Raw genomic sequence first — 21,108 nt, forward strand, 5'->3', positions numbered from 1 at the left:
TGCACTCATTCAAATAGGCCTACAGATTTCACTCGGGCTCCTTTTTACTATGAAATCTGAACTCATTGGAAATATCCCATAAATAAGCCAGTAACTCACCGGCACTATCCACCTTGGTGTAATCGTGGGCTGGGAAGATACCTGCCAAAAGGAAAGCGCACGCAGCGGTGAGGTTTCTGAAGGACACAACATGGCTTTAGTTACATGCCTTGCCTCAAAACGACGTGACACCAAGTACCTTTCTTGCTACCAGCACTGTGCCACCATCAGGGAGGGCCTGTCCACACAATGACTTTGAACAAGCTGGTAACCAGCTGCAGCTGAGAGACTATAAACGGGCTCCACGTCTGTGCGCCGTGTGGTTACTATATGGTTAGCAGCACCCACCAGATGACAGCGCGTCATCAGCTCGTAGCTGCCCTCCCACCAGCCAATTCAGTCCACCGAGGTTTTTGCCGTGTAGGTAGCACGATTACATAACTGGCTTGCAGGTCCTTCCCCCTCAGCCTGTGAGGGATGGAAATCCCAGCGTGCGCTGCCACAAGTGAAACTTTGGGTGCAAGACCCTGTGAAAGCATTCGTGGGCTTGCAAACACAGCAGGGCAGCTGCTGCACAGGCACAAACTAAGCTGATCCTTGAGATCAATTCACAGCGCTCTGCCTCTGTCTCAGAGCTGCGGTGCGCCTGCACGAGCACTCGGAGCAGCAGCAGACCACGCTGCCATCAGACACGCAGCAAGCAGACAGCTGCCAGGCGAAGAGACATGAGTACATCTGTGCTCGGCTTTTGAAACAGTCCAATCAAATCTGTGGGGTGGAATGAGCCTGGTTATGAAACATAGTTACCCGAGGTACAGCTTCTGTGAAGTCAATGAGATTCTCTGTCAGTGATGTTGGCAAAGCATCCTGGTCCTCCAGAGAGCTCTGAAAATAAATCAGTTAATAATTAAATTCCCAATAGTTGCCAGAAGGATTTGTGGAGGATTCCAGCAGCTTCCTGAATTACAGGGACGTTCCTAGATGGCAGGTCTGGGGGTTCTGAACCTTGCAAGCAGACATGTATAGTCTCATCTCAGTTTGATAAAAAGCCTTCCTGCCCTCCTGTCACCTCACCATCCTGGGCACTGCACTACTTGGAACTCACTGCTGCATCCGTGTGCACAGAGCAGGAAGGGGAGGGAGTGGAGTCAATGGATTCAGGATCCAAACTCGGGGGAAAGGGTTATCCTATTCACCGGACTCAGCAGTGTAAAACAGGTGTAAAGGTGAAGCAGCTAAACAAAGGGGCATGATTTTGGTGGTCCAGAGTCAGACCTGGAACCCACTCTGTCTGCTGAAATCCTAGACGCCCTATGTCACTGCCATTTGGTAGTTTGGAAAAACACCCATTAAAAACCCCATGCTCCTACGCTGATGAACATCAATCTTTGCTGCTTGTGCTTACTGGAGGGAAGGGTATGAAATCTTGGGAAAAGCAACCTGAACTTTAGGACTAAGCCCTACTGACTTCATTGGGAGCTGCCCAAGTTCATTCAGCGGTAACATTTCATATGCACAATCTGTCCTTTGTTGATGCCAAGACACCGGGATGCAGCAGGTGAGGGAGCTGGCCAGCCGGTTTAGAAAAATGTGCAACACAGGGGAAAAAGAGTGCTGGGTACACAGCCCTAGCCCAGAAGGGTTGCTTACACAACATCTTTTTACACCAAAAAGCACCATTTGGTACAGGTATGTACTCCAAACACGCTGCTGTAAGCTCTACTATTTGCAAAGCAACAGATCATTTCATGCTCAGCTGGTGCAGCCAGTAATTCAGGGTGTGAAGCAAGAGCCGTGCAGCTGAATGGCGTGTACCTTTACAACTGTAGTCTCCTCTGCTGGAGCCAGATTAGCTGAAGTCAGGGGCTCCTCGGGGACAGGGGCAGCTTTATCCTCATTTAACAGATTGCTGAAAGAAGAAAAAAAAAAAAACCACACTCATCTCCATTTTGCCCAGACCGTGTGAAATAAACAGTGCTGCTTTCATGAAGGCTTAGCCTAGAAACCCAACAAATCAATACGGGGCAGGGAAGAGATGAATGCTTGTGAAGGTGTTAGATGCTGGAGCAATTGCCAAGTGAACCGTGCACATCTCAGCACCTGCCATGGCAGGCTAGTGCTCTCCATTGCTGTTTCCACAGCACAGCGGTGCTGCAGGCATCCCAAGCAGCTAATGTGTCTTCATCTCACCGGAGCCATTCAAATGCTCATCTCAAATCTGAACACCAAAGAACCAGAATTTTGTCTGCAAAAGGCATATGTTTTAGATGTGTCAGGAAAAGCAAGGCAGTCTCAGAGATCCAGCGATTTCCCTTTAGCCCTCCAATGTATGCCTGTGCAGGGCCTGGTCTATGCTAGCACCTCATCTAAAGGCAGGAGCCTAACCTTTATTAACAGGTGCAGGTGGAGAGCAGGACCCTTACCCTGGCTTAATCCTAGTTCACAATGGTTTAACTTGGGCTGAATTTAAACCAACGTGTCAATACATAGGCAGTTCAACACGTCACCTTTCGTTAAACTGATCCCATACATATGTGCTTGCATGCGCGCGCACACAGACAAGCCCTCAGTCTGGTCTGATATTGTTTAATTTACTGATTAGCAGGTACCAAGTTTACAAATACCACAAATTCAATGGGTAACCAATCTCAAGAAGGCTGGGGGGCCCTAATGGAATTAAGGCAATGCTCAGGCAAAAGAAATGCAAGGTTGATAAAGGCAAAATGATGTGTATTATAAGGAAAAATAAATAAAACAGATGTGCTCAGACCCACATGAGGTTCTAATTAATTGTCCCAACTCAGAAGTGGGCATCCATGTGATTAATTTACTGGGCACCTGCAGTGGGAAGGAAGGAAGCCAGCTGTTATAACGCACGAGGAATGGATTGATGTATAACAAGAACTATATTAATTTTATATGAAACTGCATGGCCTCCTCTGAAACTACATGTGCAGCGCTGCCCCTCTGTTTCAAAATTCTCAAAGAGGGGCAACCCGAGCCATCGCGGGCCTGGAAATACTCCTACAAGGAGAGACCAAAAGGAATGGGAGACAAAAGATGATACAAAGTAAAGTGAAGAGGGATGGCATGGCAGCATGGGGAGAGCTGGAGCTTTAATTCACTGTCTCACAAGTACAAGACATTCAGCAAAACTGAACGATGGCAAATTCCAAAATGCTAAAGGGATGAACATTTCCATACAGCATACACGGCAGCTGTGGAGCTGACTTTCACAGGATGCTCCAAGGCAAAAGACTTGGAAGTCAACAAGGGATTCAACACTTATATAGAGTCACAGACAATGAAGGCTGAAGGGACCTCAGGAGTTCACATCTAGCCCAGCTCCCTGCTCCAAGCAGGACTGTCCGCAACTAGATCATCCCAGCCAAGACTTTGTCTAGCCAGGTCTTAAAACCTCCAAGGATGGAGATTGCACCACCTCTGAGCAACCTGTTCCAGTGCTTCACCACCCTCCTTGTGAGAAATTGTTTCCTAATATCCAACCTAAACTTCCCCTGCTGCAACATGAACCCACTGCTCCTTGTTCTGTCTTCTATGGATACCAAGAATATCCAGAGTTGCAATAATGCTAATAAATTCCGCAGTAAAGATAAAACCACGTGCTTCAGGGTTTGAGCCCATTTCTAGAACTGTATACTCATGGGAGGCTGATCACCTCAGATCTTACATCCTCCTCCTAAGCATATGGTGCTGGTCACTGCTGGAGATGGGCTAGAGGGATGACAAATGCCTGGCAACTCATGTGTTCTAACAGGGGAGGATGCAGAAAAACTGATTTAAATCACAAGACCAAGGAAGAAGATAGATTAGCTTTGTTCCTTATTGAAATGTCCTGATTTTTGTGTTCAAGCTTTTTTGAAGCATGGCTCTGCTGATTCCACACTTCAGCCTACTGCCTCTTCACATGAGAATAAAAACCTGTTATTCTTTAACAGGAGGTGGAAAAATCCTTGATAAATAATGGTGTTATGGCAAATCAGTCATCCAAAACCCCTTAATTTCTATTTAGGATCAAGAGATTAAGTCAATGAGGAACTATGTAGATATATAACTCCCAGCACAAACACACATGTAATTAAAGTATTTAGTCTGTGCACAAGGGAACTTGAGCATGAAGGTCAAGAGCTCATGAAACAGTGTTCCCAATTACTGAGAGTCCTCATTAACGCTCTGCATCCCCTGGAGACGTGGGGATGCAACTAGAGCGACTGATCGTGTACGAATGTACCTCTGCCTCCCAATACAGTCATTTAGAAAAAAGACAGCACGGCAGATGTACTATTGACCTAATGCTGCTCTTACTTGCACCCTTATTTGAGAGCTGGCTGCAGACCCATCTAAATCAGGAAAAAAACTGCCAGCACTTCTGTAAGAAAAGCAGCTTTTTGTAACTTGCACCACTCACCTTCTGCATTTCACTGGGGCTGGAGTGTTAAACCAGCCCCATGTAGCGCAGATGATCCTCTTGAGGCATTTGAGGACTAACTTAATGCTGAAGGGTCACAGCCACAGTTTAAGCCCTAGATGGGGAACTTGGGTTTTGGTGCCACATTTACAAGGGAATGTGAAACCCTCATTCTGGGTCCAAGCTGCAAGATGGGAGTGAAGCTTCTCGGGCTACGAGGAGGGCTGTGATGATGCACAGTGGGAAACTGACTTACCCGCTGGAGCCGGGAGGCGGAGCAACGCTGCACCAGGAGCCAGACATGGCGAAATGAAACCGCAGTGGGCGGAGCCGCCACAGGTGAAGAAAGAGGAGAAAAAAAACAGACAAACCGGAAGAAGCTGGGGACGGCTCCCACGTCATCCTGGGCTCACTTCATGTGTGCCTGCCGGGGGTGACTGGTGGGCCAGACATCTGGGGCCACCATAAAAGACCTGGAGGAAGAACAGCCGGGGGGGCTGGAAGTGAAGTCCCCCACCGGTCCAGAGGAATTGAACCACACCAGTGGTCACAGAGAGGGGACCTGGTGGGCACCCAATTCATTCAAACTAGCCAAAGACACAGCAGGTGAGGCCTCCTGGGAACCACCCCAAAGTTGCTTGGCAATCGTAACAGCTGCCCTGAGAAGCCACGGCAAGGCTCGAGAGGCATCCTCACCCGCGACATCCAGGGAAGAGGCACGGGAGATTACAACATATACACACGAGACTGGCTGCAATGCTGGAGTGCCGAGAAAGACCGTTAAACAAACCTATTCATAATCTTACTTTGTACTTTTCACCCAAAGTCCTTCCGGTGCTTTGCAATGGGAGGTCAGTATTAATTATCCCCACCTTACAGATGGCAGCACTGAGGCAGAAAGGTCAATGATTTCAAGGCCATGCAGCACAACTGTAAGGCTGTTGCCCAAGACTGGGACTAATTCCTATCCTGCTCAGGTTCAGGAAATGCTGCTGTCTTGATTCATGGGGTTGGAAGTTTGCGTTCCAAATAACCCATTCTCATCAGTCCAGAAAGCCTCAACTGGTACTTTTACTTTTACTTCTATGCTTGTTGGGTAAATGCCTGATCTACACTTTGTTGGTCAAGCGGTTTGATTTTAAATGCTTTATTTTAATGGACATTTGCACAGGTCAGAAAACACTGTCAAGAAAATAGCATTTGCATGTCCCTGCCCATCCAAGTCTGCTGCCAGTTGCTGGCAGGCAGCCGGCCTGCTCCTAGCAAGCATGTTAAAGTTGATCAGCAGAGGAAATAAGCCTGGATGTTCTCCTTGGCCAGGAAGTATTGTCTGACTGCTCTTCCTGCTAGCCCACAGCTGCTTCCCATCTCCCCAAGGCTGTTTAACCTCTCAGGCTAATCTCTGAGCTATTGCCATTTCCCAGGAACAATCTCTGGAACATCTACCTCGGAGGCAGAGATTGCTTTCAGCACTTCTTCCGACACCTGAAATAGTGGGCTGGTGGCTGGCAAGCGGCTCTGTGCTCTCCCTGCTCCTCTACAAAGGAACAGGTACGAATTCTCACTACAGTCTTTGTCTGTCGCTCCCACTGAGGGATTTTAACTAATCCCTGCCTGATGCCCCCAGAAATGATCTGCCAGCAAGGGAATGGGCTCAGGGAGGAGGAAACCACCCACCAGCACCACTGCTGAGCTCCCCTAATTCACCTCACTGTACACTGATAGAACAAGGACAAGGCTCAGATCTATGCATCTGAAGTATCTCATAAACAACAATGCATAGCAATCACAGTATCCAGTGATTTTCATCTTTGTAATGCCTTACGCACACCCGTAAAACCTAACAAGCTCCTCATTTAGCAGAAAAGGAAATGAACTGTCTTTGTTACACCAGAGAAGAAGTTAGCTGACTGGCTCTCAACCACAGTCAGAGTCAATACTGGGATCAAAATTGCAGAGCTTCAAGTTCCCAGTCCCGTGCTCAGACAACCACCTCTTGTTATCTGGTTCTACTCCGTACCTGGCAGCAGCATCCTGAATACTTGAGCTCTTCTTCCCCAACATGCTGTCATCTCTTATAACCTGAAAGTAAATGAACATGATAGCTTTGCCTATTTCCATTTTTGTCTCAGTTTTGCAATTCATGGAGAGAACAGAGCTGTCCTTCCCATGTGCTGCATGCTTCCTGCAGCAGGAATATCTGGTCAGTGCAGAAAGCTCAGGGCAGATGTAAAACCACCCGTGTCTTGTCCCCAAATCAACAATGGACATTCCTTAATAACCAGCTGGCACGTGTGAGCACCAAGCTTATTCACAGCTTTGTTAAAAGGAAAAATGGGGACGTGCTGAAGGGCAGCCCCAATGCCCAGGCAGGCAGAGGTGCCATATGCTTCTGCTTTAGTGTCACTAAGAACCTCTGGCTGCAGGGGGTGGATGAACTAGTCTATGCGTACTTTATGCACATTCCCACAGGTATGTGCATTTCAACATCGGTGTTTCCAAATCTGCTCCTCGCTTCCAAGTGCTCAGGAAGAGCAGAGTCTGATGGTAAGGAAGTGGGGAAGGGGCTGCAAGGGGAAGAAGTTGGAGCAAGGTAGAGGGCAAGGGGACCACCTGCCTGCCCCATATTTATTCCTTTATATCCAAAGAGTACACCTGCAGGGCAATGCCTCCAGCACTGAGTCACTCAAGGGCTGTGCTTTGAGCCTTGCTGATCGTGTCCTTTGTAGCCAATCTGAAGGGAAACAGGTAGGAACTGCACAACCCTTCTCAGACAAGCTTTACCTTGTGCACTGCCTCGGCCTGGGCCTTCAGGATGTTGCTCTTTAAGTCTGCAGGATGCCACACCGGTGTCATTGCTGGGCTCTCAATTGTATTGTTCAGGCATTTATCTGTCAGTTTTACCACCTCCTCCTACAAAGGGAAAATCTTTTATTAGAAAGAGCTAGCCTGGCTTTGGCTGAAGCTCATTAACATCAACCCCAGAGAAACAGCTCTGATGGGGGATGAAAGAGGGAAGAATAAGGATGACACATTTGGGGGAACAGAATTGGTTCCCATCTTTGTTTTGGAACTTGTTTGTGAACTAGCAAAGGGTTTCTTAGCAAGAGCTTGAACCCACAGTGCAGGTGCAGGGGGAGGCATTCGTAAATGTAAATGCGAGGCAAAGATTCAGTATGAATGACATGGACAGCAGGGACCCTCACACTGCATTAACAAGCCTGCTGTGGCAGATCCACCAGCTACCTCCCACGTTTTGTGGGGGTGAACACTGAGCCGTGCCACGTCACCATCCTGCGGGTGATGCTTTGTCACATTCCCCTTGACACACCCATTCTCTGCCCACTGTCCAGACACTACAGCATGAGCAAAGAGCCCAGCTGTGGCATGGATAAAGCTCCTTGCCACCAAAGCCCTGACTGCTAACCAGAAACAGCCTGTGGCTGAAAGTTGCCAACCCCTCCTATATATAAAGGACAAAGAAAGACTTTCACTGGCAGCTGCCAGCCACAAGAATCCTTTTGCAATAAAGCCACCTGTTTAGGAGTCTAATTACATATTTAGAAACCCAGCTCTAGGGGAACAAATCTGAAAGCTCTGGCCTCGATCAATGAGGCACAAAGCTGGTAGAAGCTTTGAAAAGACCTTTGGAAGTATAACATTCATGAAAACAAATTCATGTTGCCATTAACTATAGCCAGCAGATGTTTCTAAGGTGGGAAATTCACTCATATATGAAATGATGCAGCAGTTTGGAGAGTAAAAACCACTGCTAATAGGTTGTATCATCTGTGTTACCATAATATGCAACGTGTTTACTCATAATTTTTTTGCTAGACACTGTATAAAGCAAAAAGGACAACCTCTACATGCATTTTCTGCAATTCATTCTTCCAGCATTACAACGAGCAACTGATTCTAACTAAAAATATATGCTCATTATTTATCACTATTTTGTGGTTTAAATTTCCTGCAGTTTGTTGAGGTTAGACAAGGCACCTCATCTGGGTAGTTTCACCCTTTCCTTATCAGTAATTTTACCTTCTAACTCAAGCAGAAGCATGTGTCTGGGTTCCCAGCACTGTTTGGGAAATTTTTAAAAATTATCAATGACAAGATGGTATTTAAATGCCAAGAAAACATTTCTATTCAGATGAGTACATGCTTCTCTTTGCCATTTCTATTTTATGGGAAACAGAAACAGAGAAAGAAAACAGCACCATATGGTCAGGAACAGAAGTATTCTGCACGTGGTAAGCCCTCAATATATCTAATTTACACGACATTAATTTGGGTGGCTGACAGAGATCTAACACTGCAGGCTTGCCTATATCCCAGGTCTGCTGCAGTTCTCATTGCTCCTACAGAATGAACAAACAGGGACCCTTAGCTTTTTCATTAATCGGGAATCTGTTCTATACAATATTTTTAATGCATCTCATCACTTCACTTCATAAAACCATACAAATACGGCCAAAGAGCTTGAGACAGAAGTAGAAAGCTTAAGGCACAAAGTGAGAGGTAGATGCTCAATTCCCACTGACTAACTGGTAGCTGGGCAGATGTCTATCGTCCATGCTTTGAAAGCCCCTCTCCCCCGCCACAACATATCATTGGGATACCCGTGTTTTTGGGTGGCTTTTCTATTGTTTTGGTTAGTTTTAAGAACCCAACAGACTGCAGAAAACAAAAGGAAAGACAGGCTCACCCTCCGGCGCCAGGGTTAGCTTTCATTGTTCACCACATTCAGGATGCTGATGGAAATGGAATGCCTGCATTTAAAAGCTAATTGCTCCTCTTTGTCATGTCCCTCAAATTCAGCCACTGCGCTAGTCAAAAGCTTGGGACTAACAAAGTCTCATGCTTCCATTCCAACAAAATTTGGCAGCGAGCTGCTATGGTGCACCAGTGACCACCGATGAAGAATCAAGCCATTCATGCTTATTCTTATTCCAGAATGATTTTCCCCTGTCTAAAGGGGTCAGATAGATCAGTAGGTATTTCCCTAAAAAATAATCAAAAGTGCATGTAAATGCAGAACAGCTCCAAGATGAAGCTGACAGGTAAGCTCTGCACTTCGGAGATCAAAAGTTCAAGTCTTGCATTTGACAGAACCAATCTGAATGTTATACTGATGTCTGTTCGGGTCACCTGGAAATTACTTTACCTTGACTTGGCACAAGGCACACATTGGTTTCCAGAAGCAGGGAGCTACCGAGCTGTTCGCTTGGCACTACAACAGTTTGCCAAGTTTCTTGGTCTCCTGCTTCTACAATTCCGCATCCCACAGGCACTGATTGCAAGGGCGGGGAAGAGCAGGTTGCAGGGACGTCGGAGGGGGCAGGGAGTGGCGGCAGGCACAAGTATGGGGGGTGAGCAGCAGGGGGAAGTATGGGGGCAGGGGAACAAGGGACAGGGACCTGGCCCCTCACCCTTCGCTACTGCTTTCCCAATCACAGTAGTAGGGGGGACAAATTTAAGACCACCCTCCACTAATTAAATTGTATACAGAAAATCTTAACCTGTTTATCGTTTTCCACGTATTGAATCTAATTATTGGGGGGTCACCTTAAATTCAAACTCATCCTGGATTAAAGTAAATACAGTAATTTCTAACTTTTTTTTTTTAAATAACCAACGTTTTCCAGATAAATCTTGCTAAGAATTGGCAGTGCTGAAAAATCTTTATTCAGACTTTCCTCCTTTCACACCAGAGGAACACAGTGAGTGCATACCTCAGCCCTCATTATAATTAATTTTAGAAGGTCATCGGCAGTCTTCATTTGCAAAACGAAGCACATGGCCGTACAGTCATGTTACTGTGCAGGTCTCAGCAATTCCAGACATCTCTGCTATGCAACAGGGACACACCACCAAATATCTACTAATCACACTGCAAATACTTTGGAGTGTCGACAGCCCCCGATCTGCAGTTACTGCATGTCTTCCGTGACATCTGGATAATCATGGCTGTACTGTGTGGGGATCTGATTGCTAGAACACCTCATTAAGAGAGTCTCAGTGTGCTTGCACCACCCGAGTCACCATGCAGTAGTGTGAACAGTTTCATTCTAGTCTCTCTGGATTTAAGCTCCAGAACTGTTTCTCTCTTTGTTTAAAGCTAGAAGGGAGTCAAACAGGCCCAGATATTCTGAAAGAAACTGCATTCATTTGCCTTTGTTTATTCTGAGGCACAGCAAGTCCTACAGGCTACAGACTAATCCTCTTAGGGGCTTCATAATCTTCGTAATACAATCACCAAACAGAAAGGTACGCAAGGCATCCTAGACAACAGCCCTTAAAGGTGACCAGAATAAAAAAATCCAGTAACTAAGAACATCTATGAACTACAGCCTTTTGGCAGAATGAGGAGCAATGCCAACCTGTCCCAGGATCTGATCCAACTTAATGAAAACAAGAAGTCCCATTAGGTTCCACAGGGAAGCAAGGGAAACCGTAGCTCACTCGGGGGCTAATGCAAATACTGGGGTCATTCCAAGGTGCAGTGGCGGTAGGCTGCCTCCTTCCTGTGCAAACAAACAACTCGCAGCTGGCAGTTGTAGCATTTGGGGAGAGCGCTTTGCAGTCGCATCTGGAGGGAACATAAAACTGAATTTCTAGGGAATCCCGAAAGAGGACTCAGCCCCGTCAGGCCAAGGATAAGAGGCCAGATGGACATGTCATGCTTCATTCCACATGATTTGCTTGTTTTTAAATACTACTGCTTAGGTGAATGCTCTGCCCCTCTGCACCATCTCTCCTCTGAATTGGTCAAATCCTGAGTGAATCAAGGTCTCCTTTAAAAGAAATAAACAACGAAATCTTCGCTAAAGATTCACCCACAGTCCTGATGGTCTAGTAGAGGCGGTCTCCTGTAGCACCCACACTGCAGCCCACTGGGAAGGAAAGGTGGGCACTTGAATCCACAAATTGTTCTGCTGGACTAAGTGCTCGTGAATGTGAGCACAAGTTGCACAGTCGCAGCCCAACAAATGCCTAATCAGGAAGGCGCATAAGCCCAAACTTACCTTTCAGCAAGACAAAAGGATCAGTCATACTTCAGTACAGCTTCAACACTGCAGGAAGCCGGTATATTTTGTGTACCAGTCTGGCTGCACAGGGCATTAAAGGCTGATTTCAGTTCTGATGTACCCTAGACTCTGTGTGAGTTTAGTACTTCTGAAAATCCCACCGGATAGATGCCTGCGTGCACCTAAATACCTTTCAGATGTTATCCTTCAGCTCTTTCCCAGCATGAATTCTTCCCTCCTGCAGAATATTCTATAAAACCCAGTGTTTGAATTGATTTGCTTGTGTTTTCGAATAGCTTGCAAGTGGAACAAAAACCAGGAAGAAAGTTCTCAGAATAGTCACAACAAGCCCAGTAAATCTGGGAGGAGGAAAGTAACCCAAGTACCTGCTTGCTGACATTGATGTTTATGTTGGACGGGGAAGCTGGCAGTGGGCCGGGCTCTGTCTCCATCTGTTTCAGTTTCAGTAAGGACTCTTCAAACACTGAAAAAGATATAAAAGACAACTGAAGCTCTGGGGTGACATGGCATTTAACCTTTGCCCTTCTGATTCCTGATGGAGTTATCAAAGGGAGTTTGTTGTCATAATCTTAAAATGTCATGGAAACATTTTATGCGAGAGGCACAGAATTAGGTGGTTGACTAACTGCATCTTTTACTGGACTAACTGCATGACTGGGATAGACTCAGAAACACTTTTGAATTCAAATTTTTTTTTTATGAAGCTACTGAATTATTCATTATGATAAAAGACTGTAATACAGTAAAATATTCAACTACATCTCTTTAAAACATTAGTCTATTGCTTCAAGCTAGTGCAGTAGTTCTCACCTTTGTTAGACTCAAGGCATCCCTCAGAAAATGCCAAATTTTCATTTTCATGGTTTTTTATTACAGTAAAATAATAGAGCAATTCTTTGGTTGCAAAGAACTCAGAAAGCCCACTGCTGGCCAGGATGTTTTTGACACTGTGGATTCCTATTTGAAGTCTCTGGAGTCCCCTCTTGAAATAATGTTTACACACCTGACAGTGCTAACATTGTGTAGCACCCCAAGGCATCCTTGAAAGGATCTCAAGGCACCCCAGCGTGCCATAGCACCCTGGCTGAGAATCACTGGCTAGAAAAACATGCGGTTCCCATGAAGCAGAACAGCTGTGCAGGGGCTGTTCTGCTTCACTGGACAAAGCACAGATCACCTGTTGTCCACCAGTTGACCTTGAGGTACCATGGGTGATGCATTTCCCAATTCCAGAGACATTTCCTTGGAGATCCTGCAGGGATCTCCCTGGAAATGGTGAAAGCTGGGCCAGCGCTCCACAGGCTTGAAGGGCCTGATCCTGCACAGGAATTTCCAGAGCATGCAGGGCTTGGCCCCTCAAGCCTGAAAGTGCCTGCCCAGGGCAGCTGGAGAGTACGGGCAGCTCCATGATGCTCTCTTTCACCTGCCATAAAGCAAACAAGGTGTCCACTGCAATAAAGTGGAACAAACTGCTACTACCTTTTGTCACAACCACGTTATGACATGACAAAGGGTATGGACATCTATTTGTTTTGGCTTTGTGCTGCCATAAATTTTTTTACGGCACCACAAAGGTGATTCTGAGCTAGTGGCTGCTACTGGCAAGTTGCCAGGTTACTGAAGAGACAGACCTAAAAGCATGCAGGACTTCTGGATATTCAACAGCTTTGACTGTGCTACATGTTCAGCCTGGCACTGTTTTCTGCTCTGCAATGAAAAGTTTAATTCTTACCTAGGGACAACCGTTTTATCTGCAAAGGTCTATGGGCCCAGACCATTTATTTATGGTCTATGGGACCAGAATTTATTTATGCGAAATAAATTCAGTGCAATAAATTCCGGCAGAGCAGAGCTCCTGGGCACAGCGTTTACACATGCAGCTGGGACTGCAGCATACTGAGCTGCAGTGGAGCAGCCCCAGCTGGCAGGGGAGTCATCCTGTCAGCCTGGGGCTGCTCCAACCCAGCTCAACCTCCTGCAGAGGGGCTGGCTGGGACACGAGGGTGCTCCAGTGTGGGGCTAACCAGCAGGCTGCATCCCCGTGCCCCAGTCAGCCATGTCAGCATCAACACGTGCATTGTGGCGGAGCAGCGACTTGCTTTAGACAGTACTATCCTACAGTGGAGTGAATTAGTTTACTCCAGCCTAATAGCACTGCATGTGTAGACCCTGATGCTGTACTGTGGAGCTGAGTCAGCTCCACAGTAAACATCTTGTGTAGATGTGCCCTGTTAGGAGGTGGCTGATGGAGCTCTCTTGGTCTCACTGTGGAAATTAATAAATGATGTGTGAACAAGCAGTGTTAGAAAGGTGCTCCCTACAGGTAAAGTAAACTGAGGTATGTGGGACAGCATCCTAGCCTCAGAAACAATAGAGCAAGAAGGAAGCCTGAGGGGATGCACAACTGGGGACTGGTAAGGAGATGTTTCTCCACTATGCCTGGCCTTGGGAATATTTAATAGGGCTAAAGAGGAAGGACTGTTCAATAGTTAGAGTACTAGCCTAGGACTTGGAAGAGCACAGTTGCCTGCTCAGTTACAGACTTTGAGAGATCCTAGACAGGTCACTTTGTCTGCTTTTACATGTTTCTCATCTCTAAACCAGGCATAACAGCACTCCCCCCCCCCTTCTTAAAAGAGTGGTTCAGAGAAGCTCACTAAAATACAAGGCATTTTAGCTGCTGACAGACGTGGGGAAAAAAAACTCAACAAACCCTGCACTTTACCAGAAGAGGCAGTGTGTTAGCTCGACCCAGGCCTGCAGCGTCTGTATAGATCGCTTACTTCAGCGGGCCTTTTTGGTGCTATTATCTAATAGCCGATTCAATATATGACCAATTTCATTGCTTATACATTTGCCAAACTACTATAAACCGCAAAACAAATCAGCGTGCAATCATTAGAATACGGTAAAAATTACAAGTATTATTTCTGCTATTCTGAAATCCTTCTAGATGAATGATTGGTAGTTACAAGCCAAATTCCATCTATCAAGAATTTGCCCAGTGTTCCCAGTGTGACAGTTTAAACTTTTGTATTCAGAAACATGGAAAACAACTGCTATATTGTATAGTCCAGAGGTGGCTTCATTTAGGTGCTGGGTGAAGTAATCTCTATACATATAATTTTATGAAATCTGTTAAGCGCTTCAGGATTTTTGTAGAGAAATTGCTATATAACTATCAGTCATCAAAATAATACCATTACTGTGTATTTCTGTCTCTACAAGCAAGGATAATGACAATGACTCAAGAATTTCTTTACCAACAGGCTCTGTTTTCTCAGCAGCTGTTCCCTTCGTGCCAGGATGAGGAAAGCTCAGCTCTGCCTCTTCTGGAGCTCTTGCTGTCAAACCAGGCCCAGGATGGCTGGTGGTATCATCAAGGCAAGTTTCCAGCAACTCTTTGCTGTCCAGTAAATCAACTATCAGAGGCATGCTGCAAAGGCAGGAAGACGGACAGAGATAGGAAGACTCAATTCAGAAAAGCAGTGACACAATGCAAGAGAATGAAAACAGACCACCTTAGGTGAATGTAGGCTGCTTTCCTTTTCAAGCCATTTGCAGGCACCCAGACACATTCTTTTAAAACTGATTCAGATAACAAGTTTGCACTATCAGCAGATTTAAAAAAACTAAAAGCTGAATTTCTGCACTGTCCTTAAGAGCAGCCTTCCTAATAGAAGACAGGTCTTCAAGTTTTCTCCCCTTCTTCAATTCATAGCAAAGAAAAAAAAATCCTAGAAACTTACCTCTCCCACGGAGTGTGAATACCTGCAAAACAACCGGACTGTAAAATAAAGACTCTCCGAACGCTGCACTTCACTGTTTTTACATAGAGCCTGCCCTCAAGCTTCCTGAATGGGAACAGCTGCACTTGGGCAGGTTGCAAATGCACTGCTTGTTGCTCTGAAAGATGGGAAGGATTTGGATGGTTTCTATGGGGAAATCTGAAACTAAACTGGGATCCAAATTTTGAGACTTGGGCCTCTTCTTGTTTGTTTGTTTTTTTAAGAGAGAAACTACATAATTTATTTTTTGGTCAATCCACCAGTGCTTTGCAACACAAACTTAACACCAAGATATATTTCACCCCTTTGCAAAACATCCTCCCCCTTTCAATGTCGTTTATATACAGCATGACACATTACAGAACAAAGGACTCGCATCCTAAGGATGTAATCGCAGCATTCAGGTATGACTGCAGAAACGGAAGCCGTGCTCGAACTAATGCCTCAACACATGTGAACATGCTCAAGCTAGCTCCTGTCCCAAGAGCAATGAAGCCATGCATGCATTTCAAGACAAGTTGATTGGAAAGCCCCAGTGACAACAGTGGAAACATATACAGTGCTAGAATGCACTTCAAGTTGGAGTCTCTGCTCACAACACACAACCTTTTTAATGCCTATCATATTAAAATGTGTATTTTGCGTTTTTATAAATATGGGGTGGGGGACAGATGTGAGATGTTTTAATACCTTTATTATAAGAAAGTTAAAATCAGAAGGTGAAAGTGCAAATGTGAGTGCTCCTGTCTCCACCCCAAAGGCGAAGCATAAAACACTTTTCAGTAACAAAACACCTGTGTCATCGGAGATTGAAATCCCTTTTCCAACACCCTTTCACAAAGTTACACATTATGTATGAGTGGGTTTGTCTTCCACCTTGCAAAGTGGCCCAGCATGACAAACTGGTCCACATTTTCTTGCAAGGTGAAGAGTCCAAACTTGAATGAGATGCACACCCGGACCAGGAAAAGGATGACTTGGAGGGTTCCATCAGAGCTGGCATGTCAGGGGCTGCTGACGCTCCAAAGTATTTGCAGCTTAATGAACAGATATCTGGTGGTGTGTCCGTTACATAGCAGAGATGTCCACAATTGCTGAGAACTGCACAGCAACTTGACTGTACAGCCACCTGCTTAGTTTCGCAAGTGAAGATTTTTCAAGTCAGGACCTACCAATGACAATGTAAAATTAATTACCGTGAAGGCGGAGGTACACTCATTCTTCCTGTGGTGTTTGGGTCTGCCACCAGGGAGATCATGCTGCCCCACACAGCCACTAGGTAAGGGACAGAGAAAAGACGCACGCTTTGGGAGAAATCTAAGTCCGTGGCGTCAGAGTGCTGTGAAGGCAGAGGAGCGCTCACACCAGGCAGGCCAGAAGGCACTGAAGAGCATCCCCTCCTCACAGAAATAAAATTAGAAACTACTCAACCAGCACTCTGCTACCAAAGACTGCTGCTGCAGCAGAGGAATGGGAACTCATTTTGCAAGTTTTCTTCAAATGAGGCCCATACTTCTTTCCGTTTCCCCACGGCCTTCAGAGATTTTTATTAACTGTCTCCCATAGGTCTAGTATGCTGACTGCTCTAATAGTTTTACCATCTTGCATTCTTACCTGCAACAACTCTGAGGCCCTGCCCTTGAGCTGAATGGGATGAACAAAATACAATTAACACGTGACCACCACTTAGAGATGTCTCTGCAGCACCAGGCACACTCATCCACAGGAATGCTGGGTCACAAGATGATGGGAAAACTGTTTCCCAAGAATTGTGGAAAAAAGAAAGCATCTTGAATAAGATTACTGGAGCTACCAAACTAGCCCTCCCTGCCTCCCACCTTTTTTTTTTTTTTTAAATGAAAGCAGTAGTTAATTCCAAACTGATAATCTAAAGTAACAGCATCTAGGCTCTTTTCTAGAGATGCTACGCTGATTCCACAGCTACCTAGCAAGTCCAAAGTGCTTCAGGGCCAAGAGAGACTAAAAAGGAAGACCCTGAACTCTCCCTTTTTCTTCCTTTTATGTGAGCTGCCTTAAAAGGCAGATCCTTCTCTGCCCAGGACACAATTATTCTTGCAACTGAGAAGCTCTGACATGATAACACCCTGGTTTTGCAAAGGATATAAACAGTCAAGTCTTAAGCCAATTTTCAATAGGAGGAGACTTCCCTTTTGAGCACATCTGGTACAGCTCCCTCCTACGCAGACACTGACTTGATGGCCCAATGATCCAATCCCCCCATAACTATGCAGGGGCAAATCCAGGATTGCAGTGACAATAGTGAGGTGCACTTGCAGGGGAGACAGCTCATGTGTATGTGCCACATGGTGCATGCAGGACACAGCCTGAAGTGGGTTGAAGGGGAGCCTGCCTACACCACTACACCACACTTGAATTCATCCCTGCAGCCATGTTTATGGAGGAGGTGTTGGTTGGCACATATTAATACAATCAGTCAAAGAAAGAGGAAAGAACGTGTTCTTGAAAGACAAATTTCCAAAATGTAAATATGCTCCCACTCCATGAGGCTTGCTTTCAGAAGCATGCAGAGAACTAGAATGAAAATGGGTTAGCTTTCAGTTTGTAATAGTTTCACAGTAGGTCGGGTCAGAAGGGACCTGAGCAGAGCATCAAATCTGACCCCCTGCCATGGCAGGAAAGGATGCTGGGGTCAAATGACCCTGGCAAGGTGACTATCCAGCCTCCTTTTGAAGACCCCCAGGGTAGGAGTGAGCACTGCTTCCCCTGGAAGATGGTTCCAGATCCTAGCCGCCCTGACCGTGAAGTCGCGCCTCCTGATATCTAGCTTGAATCTACTCTCCATCAACTTACAGCTGCTATTCCTCATTATTCCTGGTAGTGCTTGTGGGAACAGGGACTCTCCCACAGCCTGCTGGTCCCCCTTGGCCAGTACAGGCATACCTCGTTTTATTGCACTTTGCTTTACTGCGCTTCGCAGATATTGCGTTTTTTACTCCTTGTGAAGATGCTGTGAACATTGTTGAAATGACAACAAAGGATTTAGAATATTACATAAACTTAGTTGATGAAGCAGTGGCAGGGTTTGAGAGGACTGACTCCAATTTTGAAAGAAGTTCTACTGTAGGTAAAATGCTATCAAACAGCATCGCATGCTACAGAGAAATCTTTCGTGAAAGGAAGAGTCAATCTATGTGGCAAACTTCATTGTTGTCTTATTTTTAGAAATTGCCACAGCCACCCCAACCTTCAGCAACCACCACCCTGATCAGTCAGCAGCCATCAACATCGAGGCGAGACCCTCCACCAGCAAAAAGATTACGACTCGCTGAAGGCTCAGATGATGGTTAGCATTTTTTAGCAATAAAGTATTTTTTAATTAAGATATGTACATTTTTTTTTTAGACATAATGCTATTGCACACTTAACAGACTACAGTATAGTGTAAACATAACTTTTATATGCACTGGGAAACCAAAAAATTCATGTGACTCGCTTTATTGCAATATTCGCTTTATTGTGGTGGTCTGGAACCGAACCCACAATATCCCCGAGGTATGCCTGTATGTAGACGGCCACCAGATCCCCTTTCAGCCTTCTCTTGTGGAGGCTGAACAGATTCAGGTCCCGTAGCCTCTCCTTGTAGGGCCTGCCCTGCTGCCCCCTGATCATGCAGGTGGCCTCCTCTGGACGCTCTCCATGTTGTCCACATCCCTCCTGATCCAGAACTGGACACAGTACTCCCGCTGCGGCCTGACCAGTGCCGCATAGAGGGGGAGGATCACCTCCTTGGACCTGCTCGAGATGCGTCTGTGAACGCATGACAAGGTGCGAATAGCCTTCCTGACTGCATCCACACATTGGCAGCCCATGTTCATCTTGGAGTCAATAATGACTCCCAGATCCTTTTCCACCTCTGCACTGACGAGAAGGGAGTTCCCCAGCCTGTAGGGATGGTGCTGGTTCTTCCTCCCCAGGTGCAGCACCTTGCACTCGTCAGTGTTGAAACTCATCCTGTCCTCATCTGCCCACCCCTGTCCAGATCTAATTGTAGCCTATTCCTCCCTTCTAGCATGCCCACATCCCCCCACATTTTAGTGTCATCCATGAACTTGAACAGGGTGCTTTTTATCCCCTCATCCAAGTCGCTGATGAAGATGTTGAACAGTGCGGGCCTGAGGACCGAGCCCTGTGGGGGACCCCACTGCCCACATCCCTCCAGGTCGAATAGGAGCCATCCACCACCCTCCAGCCAATTAGCGACCCACCTGACCATGTAGGCATTGACACCACAGTTGCCTAATTTTTTAATGAGGATGGAGTGAGAGACAGTGTTGAAGGCCTTCCTAAAGTCCAGAAAGACTATATCCACTGCTACCCCTGCATGGAAGACTTTTGTGACCTGGTCGTAGAAGGCCACCAGCTTGGTCTGACAGCACCTGTCTCTAATGAACCCGTGCTGGTTACCCCTAAAGCACACACTCCCCTGCTCGCCCCTCACAGATGTGCTCCTGGATAATTTTGTCAAAAAACCTCCCTACAACTGAGGTAAGACTAACAGGCCTATAGTAATGATCACTTATGATCAATGGATTACCATGCTGGATTTGATTTTAAGGGCTTCAGTATTTCTGCCAATCTCAGTGACCCACCTTTAAGTATGGATGCACAAGATCTTGGTTTAGGATGATGGATTGCTATTCACATCTATCATGGACCTCTTACACGGACCAAGTTAGAAGGCGTTGCTCCCATCACAAGTCACATCAAGGGTACAGAACATTTTCTGGGAATTATTTTTTAAATAATATCTGGATTTAAATTGGGAGACCTCCATTGGATTGTACAGCATTTATGGGGAACTCTGCATCTAGTAATGATTGAAATGGAAGATATTTTATTCAAATTAATAACGCTGCTAAGAGCCACTCACACCCTGCCCTACAGAGCTTTGCTCTTTTAGGGTATAGGCAGATCTAATAACTATCTGATTCAACTGGCATGTCTGCAAGTGTAGCAAAACCTACATACTATGGCCAGGTTCATTCAGGGTTAAAATCAGGGTGACAACTCACCTGTCCTGCTCCACCACCATGCAGACACCACAGTTAGACAGTACCTACCAATGCACACTCCTAAACAGCAGCTCCTCCTCCCCTTTTGAAGTGGTGAAAAGGCACAGCTGTTGCCTGCCCGCTCCCTGAGGCCAACACCCACATCACACTGAAGTAACCCATTACCATTCAGGACCTTGCTCCTTAACCCAGGAGTCATTTTGCATGAGAAAGGAAAAGGAGAGGCCCCTTTCTTGGAACAGCTGCTGAAAGCCAGAAAAGCACAGTTCCCACTACCTTGAAACCTGAGGCAGGGCCTCTCTACAGGACCAGATATTCCAGGTGCAGGAAAGATGTCGAGCGTGATACACTGAGCACTGGCGAGGCAGACAACAGACAAGCACCCCAGCAAATGCTCCCTTGGCAAAGGATTTAATTTTCTAAAAGATTTTATCCCTGTTTTTTACCTGGCTTGTTCATTAAGAATATTAATTACTGCCCTGCTGAGGGAAGGTTACCTCTGACTGCTGCAAACCCCACAACACCGGGACCCAAAGACTTGCACTGAGTGCTGGTATGAGACTTTTGGAGCAAGAAAAAGGAGCTGTATCAGAGCTCTGATTCTTTGCCCCTAGAGCTCAAAATCCACTTCTATATAGGTTAGGGTAGGACCCTTTTTTTGGATCCTTTCAGGGGCTTATCCCACTCCTACTTTTGTGCGTGTCTTGGACCCTGGACTGATTAACATCCTCTTCCCCATCAGCTCA

At 46.0% G+C, this 21,108-nt stretch overlaps 1 protein-coding gene across 8 annotated transcripts in view; it reads right to left on the reverse strand.

Moving 5' to 3' along the window:
- EPB41L5 (erythrocyte membrane protein band 4.1 like 5) overlaps nt 1-21,108 on the reverse strand; it is an 81,499-nt gene that overhangs the window by 7,723 nt on the left and 52,668 nt on the right. For 6 of the 8 annotated variants that reach the window (XR_016442123.1, XM_090046044.1, XM_090046043.1 and 3 more), the window contains exons 17-23: nt 14,784-14,956; nt 11,886-11,983; nt 7,253-7,381; nt 6,489-6,550; nt 1,855-1,948; nt 847-924; nt 100-141 (exon numbers count right to left, since the gene is read on the reverse strand). Coding sequence is in view for 7 of the 8 variants with exons in the window: in XM_090046044.1 (XP_089902170.1) it covers nt 100-141; nt 847-924; nt 1,855-1,948; nt 6,489-6,550; nt 7,253-7,381; nt 11,886-11,983; nt 14,784-14,956 (676 nt within the window). In the remaining variant the exon portion in view is untranslated. Of the gene's footprint in view, nt 1-99; nt 142-846; nt 925-1,854; nt 1,949-3,967; nt 3,982-4,839; nt 4,942-5,914; nt 6,004-6,308; nt 6,320-6,488; nt 6,551-7,252; nt 7,382-11,885; nt 11,984-14,783; nt 14,957-21,108 lie in introns of those variants that run through there. The other 2 variants (XM_090046048.1, XM_090046046.1) reach the window with 2 other exon arrangements.

This window comes from Crocodylus siamensis, chromosome 4, assembly GCF_052110815.1.
Source record: "Crocodylus siamensis isolate JL-2025a chromosome 4, ASM5211081v1, whole genome shotgun sequence".
NCBI lineage: Eukaryota > Metazoa > Chordata > Crocodylia > Crocodylidae > Crocodylus > Crocodylus siamensis.